Source organism: Balaenoptera musculus, chromosome 13 (genome assembly GCF_009873245.2).
Source record: "Balaenoptera musculus isolate JJ_BM4_2016_0621 chromosome 13, mBalMus1.pri.v3, whole genome shotgun sequence".
Lineage (NCBI taxonomy): Eukaryota > Metazoa > Chordata > Mammalia > Artiodactyla > Balaenopteridae > Balaenoptera > Balaenoptera musculus.
In genome coordinates, this window is record NC_045797.1 from 15,265,812 (window position 1) to 15,280,095 (window position 14,284).

A 14,284-nucleotide genomic window follows, 5' to 3' on the forward strand; every position below is an offset into this window, starting at 1 on the left:
CTGTTTTAAATGCTTTTTGTATGGACTATCTCTTTTAACTCCTACGAGTTAGGTCTCATTATTATCAACTTGTAGGCAGAAGAAACTGAAGAGGTTAAGTGACTTGCTCAAAAATCTCACAGCCATCAAAGTTCAAAACCACTCAATGATTAGACCCATGGCTTAGAAAACAAAAGATCTAAATTTAAGAACTGAAAGACCATCTGGAAGGTAACTACATAATAAGCCATTAAATCCACACTGAAAGGAAATGACTGAGGACATTTATGATTAAAACCAAATTAAGAATATAAGAGAGTATCTGATGAAACAGGAGATGGAGCAATAGGCTATGTATGCTCAATCAAAACCTTTGAAAGTGCTAAGAAATGAAATACATTCCACATCCTTAGTTTTGGAAAAGGCCTTAAAAAGAAAAACACACTAAAGTCAAACCTATTAGAAAGAGAAAGGATGCACAGAAGACTTCCTACGTAGCAGGCAGGCAAACTAGAGACATACAGGCTGAGGCCCCCAAACCTTTGGGAAGCATGTAATCCTAGTATTACTGTTTTGATGTTTAGGAAGTAACTGAGAAAATGTTTCATTCCTGAGGGCGGTAGATAAAATCGGTACTAGGACTAGATGTCTTGATGGCCCAACTTCATTTGGGATCTAGAAGTAACTGCAAAGCTTGTAAGGAGCTTCAAACTGGAGTTAGCAAAACTAGTTGGCTCCGTTACCAAGAGACTGGAATCTGACATAGACACTTACACAATTGCTTTCTAAAAGGTCAACCATTTTTGGATCCCAAAGAAACTGTGTCCCACCATCAGCTCCAAGGCAACAGGAACAGGAATTGCCCCTGGTCAAAGAGACCAAAGACGAGGCTGGAGCCCTACGCATATCACATGGCAGCTGTGTGGCCAGGGACAAGGATTTCCCCTTGGAAACATCGCAGACCCTCTCCTAGCCTTGAAGATTCTCAGTACACACGTTAATGTATTTGAAGTTCTGAGACGCCCAAGAGTAAATAAACTATTTGTTACTTAGTTTTGCCCAAACTTATTCATCAGGAAAAAAAACTTGAACATAAATAACTATTTATGTTTCTTAGAATATATAAAGTTCCAGGGAATATTTTTGGGGAAATATTGCCTTAGGTAAACCATATGAGTCAGGATCTAATGACACAATGAAAGATGTAGAAAGTGGTCTACAAGTTGCAAGGTACTATGCAACATACAGTATCAGATGACAGAAAGGGGGCCTTCCAGAAGCTACAACCAGAATCCAAGGAAAGCACTCAGAGGCCACCCATACTGTGCCCTGGTTGCTGGCTGTCTAGTATAGAATAACTACATAGAGAAAAGTCCCAGGTCAAGCTCACTGAGTCTGGAGCTCAAAAAACAAAAACAAAACCAGAGTGGAGCAAAGGTGGGAAGATGTGTTTTCCAAGGGGCAGTGGGGCAAGACATTCGTTCCACCCCCAGGCCAGCGAACCCTCAGCAGACACACACACTGGTAGGGCTCCTTTCTGAGGTAGGTACCTAGATCTGTGGCTCTGTGCTTTCTTTACGTTGACGCCACATTTTCTGGTAATAATCAATCAGGCACAGTTACTCACTTTGCAGAGATAATCCAAAGGTAAATTTCCCACTTGAAACTTCCTCCTTAGAACCATACCAAATGATAATAAGTACCATTAATTGGGCTTTTATTATATGCCAGATACTGAGCCAGACCATACACATACCTGTACTCCATTTCATCCTCAAAACAATTCTCATTCTAATGCGGCAAAACTCATGGAATATTATAAAACTGAGGTTTGGAGAAGTGAAGTGACTTGCCTAAGGTCCAAACTAGTAAAAGCTGGGGCTCTTGACAGGGGTCCTATTTGCAGAGATCTGCAAACATTTTTTATTCTGCATCAACAATATGTTATTTACAACTATACACATGTGCCACTGTACTAACAGAGATGTTTAAAAGCATGAGATAAAAGAAATATACATAGAAATAGTGTTTTCTTCTAACATCTAGTTGTCACATTACTTTTTGGAGATAACTGATATATTACACTAATTTTCTTCTTCGTTTCACAGTTTTTAACTTTATATTCCTCTCTATTCCATTAAAAGTCCAAATTAGTCCAGGTTCATTATCTGTTGAGCCTACGTCTACTCATTACTGCTCTTTCTAAAATTCTTTTATTTTTAAAAGTCACATAAAATGCCTATGAGGTCTCAGCAGAGGAACATATTTGGTTGCTAATGGTAGTTTTCAGAAGCAAATAAGAATTCTACTCCATCCAGCAGAGCCATTTACTGTGTATACTAAGTATTTTTTACACTGTGGTGAACCATTTTTTTAAAGTAGTTATTTTGTGTTCGCTAACCATAAAAATTTAAATTCCATTTCTTTAGAAATTCTCAGGAGAAAACCACCACATTATAAAATCTTCTCTTGTACTTTTGGATATTTCACAGCAGACTGAAACTGGCAATAAAAAGACAGCAATGTTAATTATGACAATAAATGTACCTAGTATGTCCCATATATGTAATGATACGATGTTTACATTTTATGGGCAATATGGGAAAAGAAATTCATATCAGATGATGATACACTGTTAGAACAAGACCATCAGCATTCCTAGTTTATCTAAAATAAACTATTATTTTTCATATTTTTAAGGAAATACTGAATATACAGTTTTGATTAGAGATCTGTGAGTTTTAATGGTTTGATCAAAGGCCGAGTCTTTAAGAACACATATAAGCACAAAAGAGAAAAGGTCATCTCAGGCTGCGCGGTGCTAATAAAATACTACTTCTCAAAGTTACATTAATAAATGCACTACCTTGTTAGAAGAAACTGGGAATTCTGGAGAGTCTGCTGACTGCTTTCTGTGTTAGCTGTGTTGGTTGTTGCTGCGGACTGTGGGACTGTAGTGGGGACGCTGCTCGTGTTAGTACGCCGGGTTGCGTTGCGTGCAGTCTCCAGTTGTTGCCGTGCTGCCTGGGCGTGCTGCCGTTCCAGCTGCAGCTGCATCTGCAGTTGTTGTAACTGAGAAGCGGAAGGGCCAGAGGAATTAAGCTGTCCTCCTGCAGAACGTCTCACTCCTGACAACTGGGATAAAAGCTCTGCCAATGGAAATGAAGACATTAATGTCTACTTCAATATGAAGAAAACAAAACGCTACAGATCATTCTTTTACCAGAGGAACATTAAAAATGACCGTCAACAGGAAGGTAACCTGTGGCAACATACAGTTTCAGCTTGGAGCTTAATACCTTTTAGGATGCCTCCTAGAGGCAAAAGGTGTTGTGTATGTGTTGTGTATGAGAAATGCAAATACATATGAATATTAGCTCACATACAATTATTTTTAAGCAAAACATAGCAAATTGTTTTTTAAGTTGTTTGCATAATGGGCTGATTTAGTTATACTTTCTCTTAGTATTTTAGTAGGCTAAGGTGGCTCATCTACTGGTCCAGTCATAACATAAACCCTCTCAACATGAGCTCCATGAAAGCAGGGATCAAGTCCACTGTTTACGATATTCCTGGTTCTTAGAACAGCACCTGACACATAGCAGGCACTCAAACATTTATTTAATGATTGAATGACTCTCAGAATTAAATCCAAGAGACCTGCATCATTTCTAACTGTGACGGTTGTACACTTGCCTCTGCCTTCTTTCTCTGGAACCTTCTGGTACTGCTGTTTGAGAGCCCCAGAGCACCACTGCAGTGAGGACCACCGGTGATGCCCAGTGAAGCTGATTAGCTCCCGACTGTACAGCCTATTTAGACTCTCTTGTTTGAACAAGGCTGTGCTCCTCAGGAGCCAGGTGGCTCTCTGTCCCTGCCTTCTCATCTAAGTGAGGTGCAGTAGTTGCCTTCTCCCATGTGGAGGGTCTACCTGGCTTACGTGGATTTGATGATTGCCCTTTCAACATTCCTAGGCTGGCAAAGCTCTTCACCATTAAAATTCATTTCCAGGGCACATTTCTGCCTTACTGCTCACTGTTGTTTTATCCCAGGGGCTCTTAACACCATTCCTTCATATAGTCCATCACTAACATAAACTAATTTTCACTGACAGAAAAAAACTGAATGGAGAAAGTGTCTCAATTTTGAATTTTGCCCCCAGCAATCACATTAACTTTTAGAGCCTGTTACCAAAGACAGCAGGTAAATATTCCTTTTGGATGAAGAAGTATTTTTTAAAATTCCCAAAACTCAGTTTTTCTGGGTTTACTCCACATCCAAATGCCCAAAGCATGTTTGGAATTAAAATTTTACACTGGCTTCCCTGGTGGCGCAGTGGTTAAGAATCTGCCTGCCAATGCCAGGGACACGGGTTCGTGCCCTGGTCCGGGAAGATCCCACATGCCGCGGAGCGACTAAGCCTGTTCACCACAACTACTGAACCTGTGCTCTAGAGCCCACGAGCCACAACTACTGAAGCCAACGTGACACAACTACTGAAGCCTGTGTGCCTAGAACCCGTGCTCGACAACAAGAGAAGCCACTGCAAGGGGAAGCCTTGAGGTGAGAAGCACCTCAACTAAGAGTAGCCCCCGCTCGCCGCAACTAGAGGAAAGCCCGTGCACAGCAACAAAGGCCCAACGCAGCCAAAAATAAATAAATAAAATAAATCTATTTTTTTAAAAAGTTAAAAAAAAAAGATTTTACACTGAATATCTCACATTTTAAGGAAGATTTTATGAGTAACACTTGCTACTTTCGATGGCAGATTTATACGCAGCAGCATTTCAGGTACGCGTTCCACTGTATGTACACATTTCGGACTCGTACAGGCTCCCTGGACTCTTACTGCCTGCCAGTGCTTACTGAATCTTTCAGGGTCTCAGGCTACAGTGACTTCTGACATTTTGACTGTCAAACCTTGTGCTTTGCTGCTGGCTTCCCAGGTTGGCCATGCATGAGACCAGTGACTTGGCTATGAACTACATGTTCAAATGTTGTTGTTGTTTTTTTAATAATTTTTTTTCTAACTATCTATCTATCTATTATTTTTGGCTGCATTGGGTGTTCGTTGCCGTGCGCGGGCTTTCTCTAGTTGCATCAAGCTGGGGCTACTCTTCACTGCGGTGCGTGGGCTTCTCATTGCGGTGGCTTCTCTTGTTGTGGAGCACGGGCTCTAGGCATGCAGGCTTCAGTAGTTGTGGCTCGCGGGTCAGTAGTTGTGGCGCACAGGCTTAGTTGCTCTGTGGCACGTGGGATCTTCCCGGAGCAGGGCTCAAACCTGTGTCCCCCTGCACCACCAGGGAAGCCCCAAATGGTTTTTAAAGTAAGATTTTCCCAAGCTATTAAAACACGAATGTTCCACAGTAATATAGTTCTCAAATCAAAGCAAGGACAAGACACTCCTACTTGACTTTCTTCCATGAGAAGAGCTTAATTCTTTAGTCCTGTCAATTAGTTTTCTTATCTGTGAGCTTGTGGAGGCTGAACCATGGAATTCTGCAGGTCTTTCAACTCTGAAATCTTCTATGATTTTCTTGGGTTTCACTGGAGGCCATAAATAGAACATTGACTGTTCCTTATTCTCTTATACCTCTAAGTACTTAAAGAAATGCCAAAATAATATGAACTACTTTATGTGGTCTACTTTAAACATATTTTATACTTATAAAATTTAGAGGAATTTTGTCAAGGAACATGTGGCGTGTGATAAGAGACTAAGAATACAAATCCTACCAAAAATTTTTAAAGGGAGCCCCACCACCCCCAGCCATTTCCTTTATTAATGTGAAACTAACTTACCAGCTATAGGATCCATGGCTTCCCTATTGCTTGGAGAATATGAACTCTGAGAAGAAGAAAGTCCACCAGTAGAACTGCTAGTAAAGTGCATGTTTGATCTACGTGCACGAGGACCTCCCAATCCCCGGCCAGGGTGAAACATTCTACGTACATGTCGAACACCACTCGATTCATCATAACTCCAAAGTTAAAGAAAAAACTCAAGTATTTCATAGAAAGAAAAAAAAAAATCACTCAAGTCCTTGCAAGATAGACATGCAGATTTCCCAAATTATAAGCATTTTAAAGTAGCACATTTCATTTAGAATACAAATGGTACAACTATAGCTATGAGGGCTATTAACTCTAAAAAAAGACACTCAAATATAAAGCAAAATGTGAGTATGTGTATACTGTGTGTGTATATTATGTATGTGTGTGTGTTTTCAAAGAGAAAAGAAAGTTTCTCCAGGTGGGAAGAAGTTCCTTCCTAACACTGCCAAACGAGGTGAGAGGCATTGCCTGGTCAGACACCCAGGGTGAGACATTCTCTTACCCTCAACTCAGTACTGAATTCCATATATGTTCATACCGAAGTAACCACAAATAATAACCAGCAATTTTTTATATCTGGTGAGAACTGTGCTAATATACAGGCTAATCAAATCTCAGTGACCATCTGTAATGAGAAACGAACAGTATAAATAATTTAAATTCAGGAGTAAAAGACTCCTTCTGGCTATTAGTTTTAATCTGGCAAGTTTTTTTTTTCTTCCAATGCTGCTGCTAAGCAGAAAACCAGATTTGAATTTCTTGTACAAGTGGACACAGAGAGAGTAACAGCACATTTATCAAGAAGTCAAAGTTCCAGCAGCCTCGACCACCTTATACACCTGCGTGTGAGTTACACTGAAGAAGGTCCTGAGGAGCAAAGAGCTGCCAAAACTCATGAAGACAACGCTGTGTTTCCTCCACACAGGTGAGTGTGAGTGTGCAAGGAGACTGGGTGAGCTAGGTATTGCAGCAGGGGAGATCTTTCAAACCAGCCAACATATGGGAAAAGAATCTAAAAAAGAGGGGATATATGTATATGTGTAACTGATTCACTTTGCTGTCCAGCAGAAACTAACACAACACAACACTGTAAATCAACCATACTCTAAAAAAAATTAACAACAACAAAAAAAAAAGAAACAAAGCAGCCAACAGACAGCTATATAATGCAGATTAATTTTTGTGTTGACTTCCCAGTTTTGTCAGCTGATGGTTCAGGAGTCATGTGGGGACAGGTTGGGTGGCTCCAGGAAGCCCTCAGGCGCCACCGTAATGCACACCGTTTCATGGTGGTATTCATGACAGTGGCTTGGGTTCTGCAGAAAGTGATGTTGTGATCATCACACTTTGTTTTTAAAAAGTGTAAAAAGTGCACTTTAGGAAGAGTTCCATCAAAGTAGTTTAAAAAAAAAAAAAAAGTCTGGGTGCTTAAGAGGCTTAGAAACAAGTCACTCCCTCATGTCAAACAAAATTACCACACAGTAGCACTTGAAGTACCTGAAAAATTAGTTATATTTCCAGGAAAACTGCTATGCCAACATTTTGCTTTCTAGAACTTAATGATAATACTTGTTAGTAATCTAAAATGCAACACATGACTTCTTTTATTCTTATATTTTGCATAAGCTAATCTTTTCTTGGTAATGAAAGACTCATAAAAATCTTACAAAAATGCATGTAGATGATATGGGACATTCTACTGAATGGATACTAATTTCACTAGAGGCCCTTGAACTTGCTGAAAAAGTTATTTGCCTAGCTTCTCCGTGAAGATGGAGTGACGCATGGATCAAGCATAACTCTGGGTATTGTTATAGGATTCTTTTATACAAAATGAGAAGTGACTCTAAGGCTAAAGTATTCTTGGCCTATTTGGATTTTCATATTCTCTTGGAAAAAACAAAAACAAAAACAAAAACAAGCAAGCACCGCTTTCTTCGTTTTGCTTTTAGTGTCCCCTGCATTTAGGAGAGAGGAAGAGTGGGTTCCTCTGTTCTTTCAGTACTTGTCAAAGACTGGCTCAGTCCAGGCTGATATTCTAACTTCTCAGGATGGGTTCATATCTTTATCTTCCCATTAGTTTCCACTTATCTTCCCCTAACTCTAAAGGGCCATATTTCTAATTAGAAAATTAGGAATTGTGAGCAAGGGATGGGAGCTGTAGGACAAGAAAACCACCACACCAGTTTCTTCCTCAAATAAGTCTAAGCTTGAATTATGATTGCCAGGAGGCAAGCAAAGGAATCAGAATGAAGTCTGGCAGGGAGAAAGGTTGTGATTAGCTCTTGAATTGCTTCAAACTGCAATGAACACTAAAACCTTTACATGAGAACAGAACCCTACGTTAATAGGTGATAGTTTCAGAAAAACAATTCAGAACTTGAAACCAGAAGCACCGAGTCTACAAAATTAATTTACTCTGGGGGGCCAGTAATCTCTTGGAGATTATTAGGGAATACTGCCAGGAACTGTCATGAGATTGGTTTGGGAGGGGAAGCAGAAATGAAAGTGGGAAAGGAATTTAGAGCTGGACCTGACCTTATGCTATCCTACTCAGAGACTGGGCAGGAAATGGCTCTCTCTGGAGAAGGAAACTCCAAAAGGGAAGGAACCCCACGACGCACACCTGCCCCCCATCCAGCCTGTAACAGGGCGAGGCAACAGAGACCAGGGGTGGCAAGCAAATCCATCCTCCATATAGTTAATGAACTAGATTTTAATTTGGATTAGCATTTTCCTCTTTTGTATGAAAACACCCTCCTGAAGACTTATAACCTGGTCAAATTGTCTTAACAAAAATCTGATGGTTAACGAACTAAAGATGACGAGCAAGGGAACTTTCACTTACTGAGCATGATTAATGTAACAGTTATAGCACAGAAAAAGAGAAATAAGAAACTGCACCTCAACACTGAGTCACTCTTAGGAAAAGGTTAAATCAACTAAGATAGTCTGGAGGTTAGTTTTCCTCTTTGGGGATGTTGTCCTTAAAAACCATCGAAATGATAAATGCTACAAACAACTTTTCCCCTTGTTGCCTCTTGAAAGGATATTAGATCTCTAGGGGCTCTGTGTTCAAGTGTAAGATGAGCTGCAAAGTCATCCGTGACATGATTAGGATCGCCTCCAGGCAATGCCGCACAGATCGGACAAATCTGAAATGAAAGTAAAGAAAGCAGGTTTACTTATAGATGAACACTGATCAGACATCTTTCCGGATGAATACTTTACTGTACATTTTACCTTGACCAGGTTTTAACCAGGCAAAAACAAAGCAGATCCTGAACTAGTGAACAGCTGCGGAGGCTGAACAAGAACCGCAGGCATCAGTGCTGTGACTCCACCAAAGCAGACGTCTGTCAGGCTCAGACAGACAATTCTAAACACACAGGTCGAATCTGAGCTCTGGCAACGACTTCCAACAGCCTGGCCGATTCATCTGCATGGTCTAGCAACACAGTTTCCATAAAAATAGTTTTTTAGTGTGCTATTTAGTGCACATTCATGACTAAGTCCAGTCTTGATTGGTAAAGGCTGAGACATAAGCTTCCCTAAAGTAAGCTAGACTTGAGGGCCAACAGCCAAACAAGACAGCAAAGCTCTTACTAAAAACACAACTGCACGAACTTAAATACTTTGAATGTGGTATGGTAAGACAGACAATGACTACCGATAATATGCAAATATGCTCTATCGATTCATGAATGGGACTTCCAAGGTGGCGAGTGGGTATGAGAGACCATTTTTAGAACTTTATTTCCCAGAAGGATGGGAGGTAGGACAAAAGCTTGTGATCAGAGCAAGGTCAAGGAGTAGAAGACAACTTCGCTGTGGGCCTGAGGGCAAGGGATAGAAGGAGAAAGAAGAAATGAAATAACGTGTCCACAGGCAGAGGAGGCTTGACAGGTTGGGAATGTGGTTTCTGAAACAGCAGTTTCAACAGAAGTGGTGAAATAGGAGGCAGGAGAGGGAAGGACAGGAAGAATGCACAACTTTCAGGGGAAAGCCCCTTACTCTTCCAGAAATCCAACTGGACAGATGATGGCCTAAGAGTGGTAGCCAAGCCTTGAAGTATGAAGAACTTCAACCTTAAAGAACAGAACCAAGAAGAAAGGTCTGATGCAAAGGAGCACAACCAAAGGAAGCCGCAGGGCCTGGACAACGAAAGGCTTCAGCTGGCGCCCCTCCGGGGACAGGAGAGCTGAGGGCAGGATCCATCTTGCCAATACATGTGTCCTGTGCCTGAATTCTTTCACCTGGAGTAAAACTGGGCATCTGGTTGACCTTACTGCCAGCTCACAGCAGAGTGGGAGAGGAGAGCGGCACTGGAGATGAGGCGGCAGGGAAAAGGCGAGACCTGGAAGGACAACACTGGGATACGGAGGGGAAAACAAACCACTCTGATTCCTAGAGCCTAAGTGAACACAAATCCCTATCTCGAATGACTAGAAAGCAGAAGTTCCCGGACTCTGATGTGATCCCAGTTCCTCTTCATGTGCAAACAGTCAGCTGTCCTGATTATCTGCCTCAGGACTCTGAGAAATATCCTCAAGAAAACCTAAAGTTGCTCAGGAAAAATAACATTTAAGCAAGACAGTGTGCAAAAGAATTAGGGAGGTCACGATGGGATATACTTGTGAGGCAAACGAGAGGAAGAATTAGATAGCTATGCCTGTGTTTCTTCAGAAGATGCCAGAAACGTGTTCTTTTTTTTTTTCTTCTTTTTTTGGTGCCAGAGAGAAAAGCAATTGGATCTGTTTACAAGTTTACAGATTATCAACTCTCTCCTTACCAGGAATTTGGGTTTTACTGTCTGTACCACTCCTGTGCTGTGACACTGTGGGGTAGAGTCTGATATACTTATTTTACTTTTCACATGTTTCTGTCTTGTCTAGCTAGATTGTAAACTTTTTGAGAAATGCAGGACAGTGTGATTTCTTTCTTGTTTGGGAACTGTGACCAGATTTGCTAAAAGCAAAAAGACCGACAATGTTTGGAGAAGCAGAAACAACCTCAAGTTGCATGTATGAGATTTTTATCCAAAGAGAAAATAACCACCAAAAGGAAAAGGCATCTTCCTTCTAAGATATTTCCTTTTGGACTGGCCTTTGGATAAAATCTATTTATAACTTGAACTGCACAAAGACAACTACAGAAGTTGCAGTACTGTGAGGAGGCATGTCAATGAACTTAGATGAGGCAAGTCTCCTTGAGAACATGCATTCCTGGAAGGAAGACAGAATGGGAAAGTACAGATACCAAACATACTAAGAATGTCCTCATAAGACTGATAATCTCCTACAAACTAGAAAAGCACCTTTGAGTTAGGGATGTAATAAAATAGAAGGAAAATCAAGATCCTTCAATATTGTGTATTAATTTCAGTTCTGTAACTCAAAATCTTTTATATTTCACTGTAGGGATAAGGCAGGATGAAGGTATTCAGACTGCTTCACTTAGAGAGAAATAACACAAAAGCAAACACACTTCTCTAATAACTAGGGATAAAGAGTTACCAAGGATAAGGAATTACTGGGGTAGGAGGAACACCTAGTTTGGCAGCTGGCACAGAAAAATCAAGAGGCTAGATGAGAACCAAGTGGAAGATGCTGTGACACTTGGGGCCACATGAAGCTAATTCAGATGAAGACCTGGAAGGGAAATCTAAGTGCTGATGGAACTGGAGGCCCGGTCACCTTACAAGTTTTTACATTTTATACTTAGCAAGCTAACTCATGTTTTAGGATAAAAACTTTGGTAAATCAAGGTTGTACTTTCTGAGAGATAGTGGAGGGAACAAGAGGAAGGGAGAAAAAGAAGAGCAAAGTGGGGCAGGAGAAACAGAGAAGAGGTGGGAATAGAGACAGACGCCATCCTGCACCCAGGAGCACAAATGCAGCTTAGCTCTGAGTGTGTCTTTACTTCCACGAGATGGTACCTAATACCTTTTACAGGACAGGCAAATTCCACACAAAGGATAAGCTATTAACCCTAAAATTATGAGCCTGTCAACATTAATATTTATCATACTTCTACCGCCACACGATATAGAAATATCTATCACCTGAACAAGAAAATTCCATTAATTTTTAAGCTAACACATTAGCTTAAAATTATGACAACACAACACTGTAAATCAACTATATTTCAATAAAATAAAAAATTTAAAAAATTACAACAATTTGTCAACGTTAAGGCTTACTGAATTGGCTTAAGTCAGTGCTTCCTAAACGTGCTAAGGATATAATTCATCTGGAGCATTTGTTAAAAATATAGTTTCCTACAAACGTATGGACACCAAGGAGGGAAAGCGGGGGCGGTGGTGGTGGTGGTGGTGGGATGAACTGGGAGACTGGGATTGACATGTATACACTAATATGTATAAAACAGATAACTAATAAGAACCTGTTGTATAAAAAATAAAATAAAATAAAAAAAAATATATATAAAAAAATAGTTTCCTAGACTCCTGCCTAGAAAGTGATTCTAGGTTTGAGAATCTGTATTTTGACAAGGGTCCCAGTTACTTTATAATTAGAAAGTTTGGTAAATACTGCTTGAATATACAAAGGTACTGAAAAATAATACTTACCCTGTTGTATGAAACACCAAATGTTGTCATTAGCTACCCCTCCCCCACATGCTTATTCACAAATGTCCTTGCTATTCTCAGTCTTGGCAATCTTTGCTATTGCTTGAGTCTTCCCCTTCTGCGTCATCCTGCCACTGAGCGTCACCATCAGTCCTGCTTTTTACCTGCAGCACCTCTGGAAGCCGTTCCCCATGTACTGAGGTGAGACCCCATGCCAAAAACATAATGGAGTTTCCATTTTCCCACATGTTCCCAGTGCATGATGGCCAGTGAGTAACCAGTGCAGATTCCCAACACCGGTGGCCACCTGTGTGACCAATGTCTAGAACATACCTTCTGAAGTTACTATTCAACATGTAAATGCTAAGTCACTACTGAATTTACAAAACCTTTTTCCCTGTGACAGGCTATGTGCATTAAAAAGAAATCTAAAAGCAAGCGCCCCATACAATTATCAACCAGTCTAAAGCAAGTTCGGATCTCCCCCAGCTTCTTTCTTGAACTCGAAAACCCTCTCCAGGTAGCATTCTGTCTGGCTACTGTACAGTGCTTTAAAACAACAAGAGAGGAGGATTTAAGTTCCTATGATGTGGTGAGTTCTTTTCCTCTCTCTCTCTCCCTCCTTTTTTTGGATAGGCTTCATAATACACTTCTTGCCCATTTTGTTCACTGCTACAGAAAAACGCATTTTAAAAGCTGCCTATCTGATCCAGCACATAACCTGGCCTTCACTGACGCTAGACTGCAGCATTATAGAGAGACTGGTCTTTCACCAAATTCATTCAGCAGCTGCTGGGGAGCTAGGGAGGTTCTTCACCATGAGGATGATCCACTTCGATGCATCATCTTCTTAGACCACTTGAAATTGCCCTTGAACTCAGATTCTGGGACACCATGCTTCTTCTCAACAGCAAACACCTTAAGTGAAGTAACTGCCTTGGCAATCGGCATTTCTTGACTAGGTTTCTGGATCACAAACTTGATAAACTCATTTATTTCTTTGATCTAATTTTACACCCATGAGAAACATTTTCCTTTTGAGAATACATGTTCAAAAGCTGTGATTTCCTTACATCATCTTCTATTGTTACTTTCTGGTGATACCAAATGTCTGAGGCATCATTTCTCTGATGATCATGGTCTTATAACAGGCAGCAAAAGCTTCTTTGTAATTTCTACCCTTTTTTGATCCATGTTCATCCACATAATCATTATGATTAAGTTCATTCTGTTTCAAAAGAACTACAGAATCACTCAAACCCTACCATCCTTCCCTTCCCAAATGAGAGCCTAGCTGCCACTGACGGTAGAGAAAATGTCACTCCTCTGTACAGGGGCAAACACTTCTCTTTACTGTCCACCAAGCCAAGTGGACAAATATTCTGGTTTTACAGGTTCTCTACTATCTGGCCTCATTTGGCTAATTCAGTTTTATTTCCCACTACTTCACACAACAATCAATGCCTTACCATCCTCTCCACCTCCTGTGTTCTTTCTAACACTGCATCTTGGTTCATGTCTCTTCCCTTGAGTAATACCATTCCTTCCATTCTGTCCACTTTTTGAAGTAACACCCATTTTTCAAGGCCTACCTCAAGTCACAAAGCCCTGACTCCTTCTTGCATTTTTCTCCAATTGTGTCAGAAGAGCTAGTTTGGTTTTTAGACATGCTATAAAGTCTGTGTGGGTAGAGGCCATGTTTTAAATTTATTATGCTGACAGCCATCGTGCTTTACTCCAAGAATCTGATGACTTCGGAAAGCACTACTTCACACTTGACATATTGGATGTAACGCTCTTGGTTAATAGCTGGAGAGACACATTGAGAAGTTAGGAATACATGAAGTCTTGAGAAAGACCAGCAAATGTTTCCCTAAG

General features: G+C 40.6%; 1 protein-coding gene across 1 annotated transcript in view; it reads right to left on the minus strand.

Annotated features, from left to right (window-relative positions):
* KCMF1 (potassium channel modulatory factor 1) overlaps positions 1-14,284 on the minus strand; it is a 77,929-nt gene that overhangs the window by 3,165 nt on the left and 60,480 nt on the right. The window contains exons 4-6 of the mRNA XM_036872745.1: positions 8,868-8,969; positions 5,782-5,956; positions 2,846-3,128 (exon numbers count right to left, since the gene is read on the minus strand). Coding sequence (XP_036728640.1) covers positions 2,846-3,128; positions 5,782-5,956; positions 8,868-8,969 — 560 coding nt within the window. The remainder of the gene's footprint in view (positions 1-2,845; positions 3,129-5,781; positions 5,957-8,867; positions 8,970-14,284) is intronic.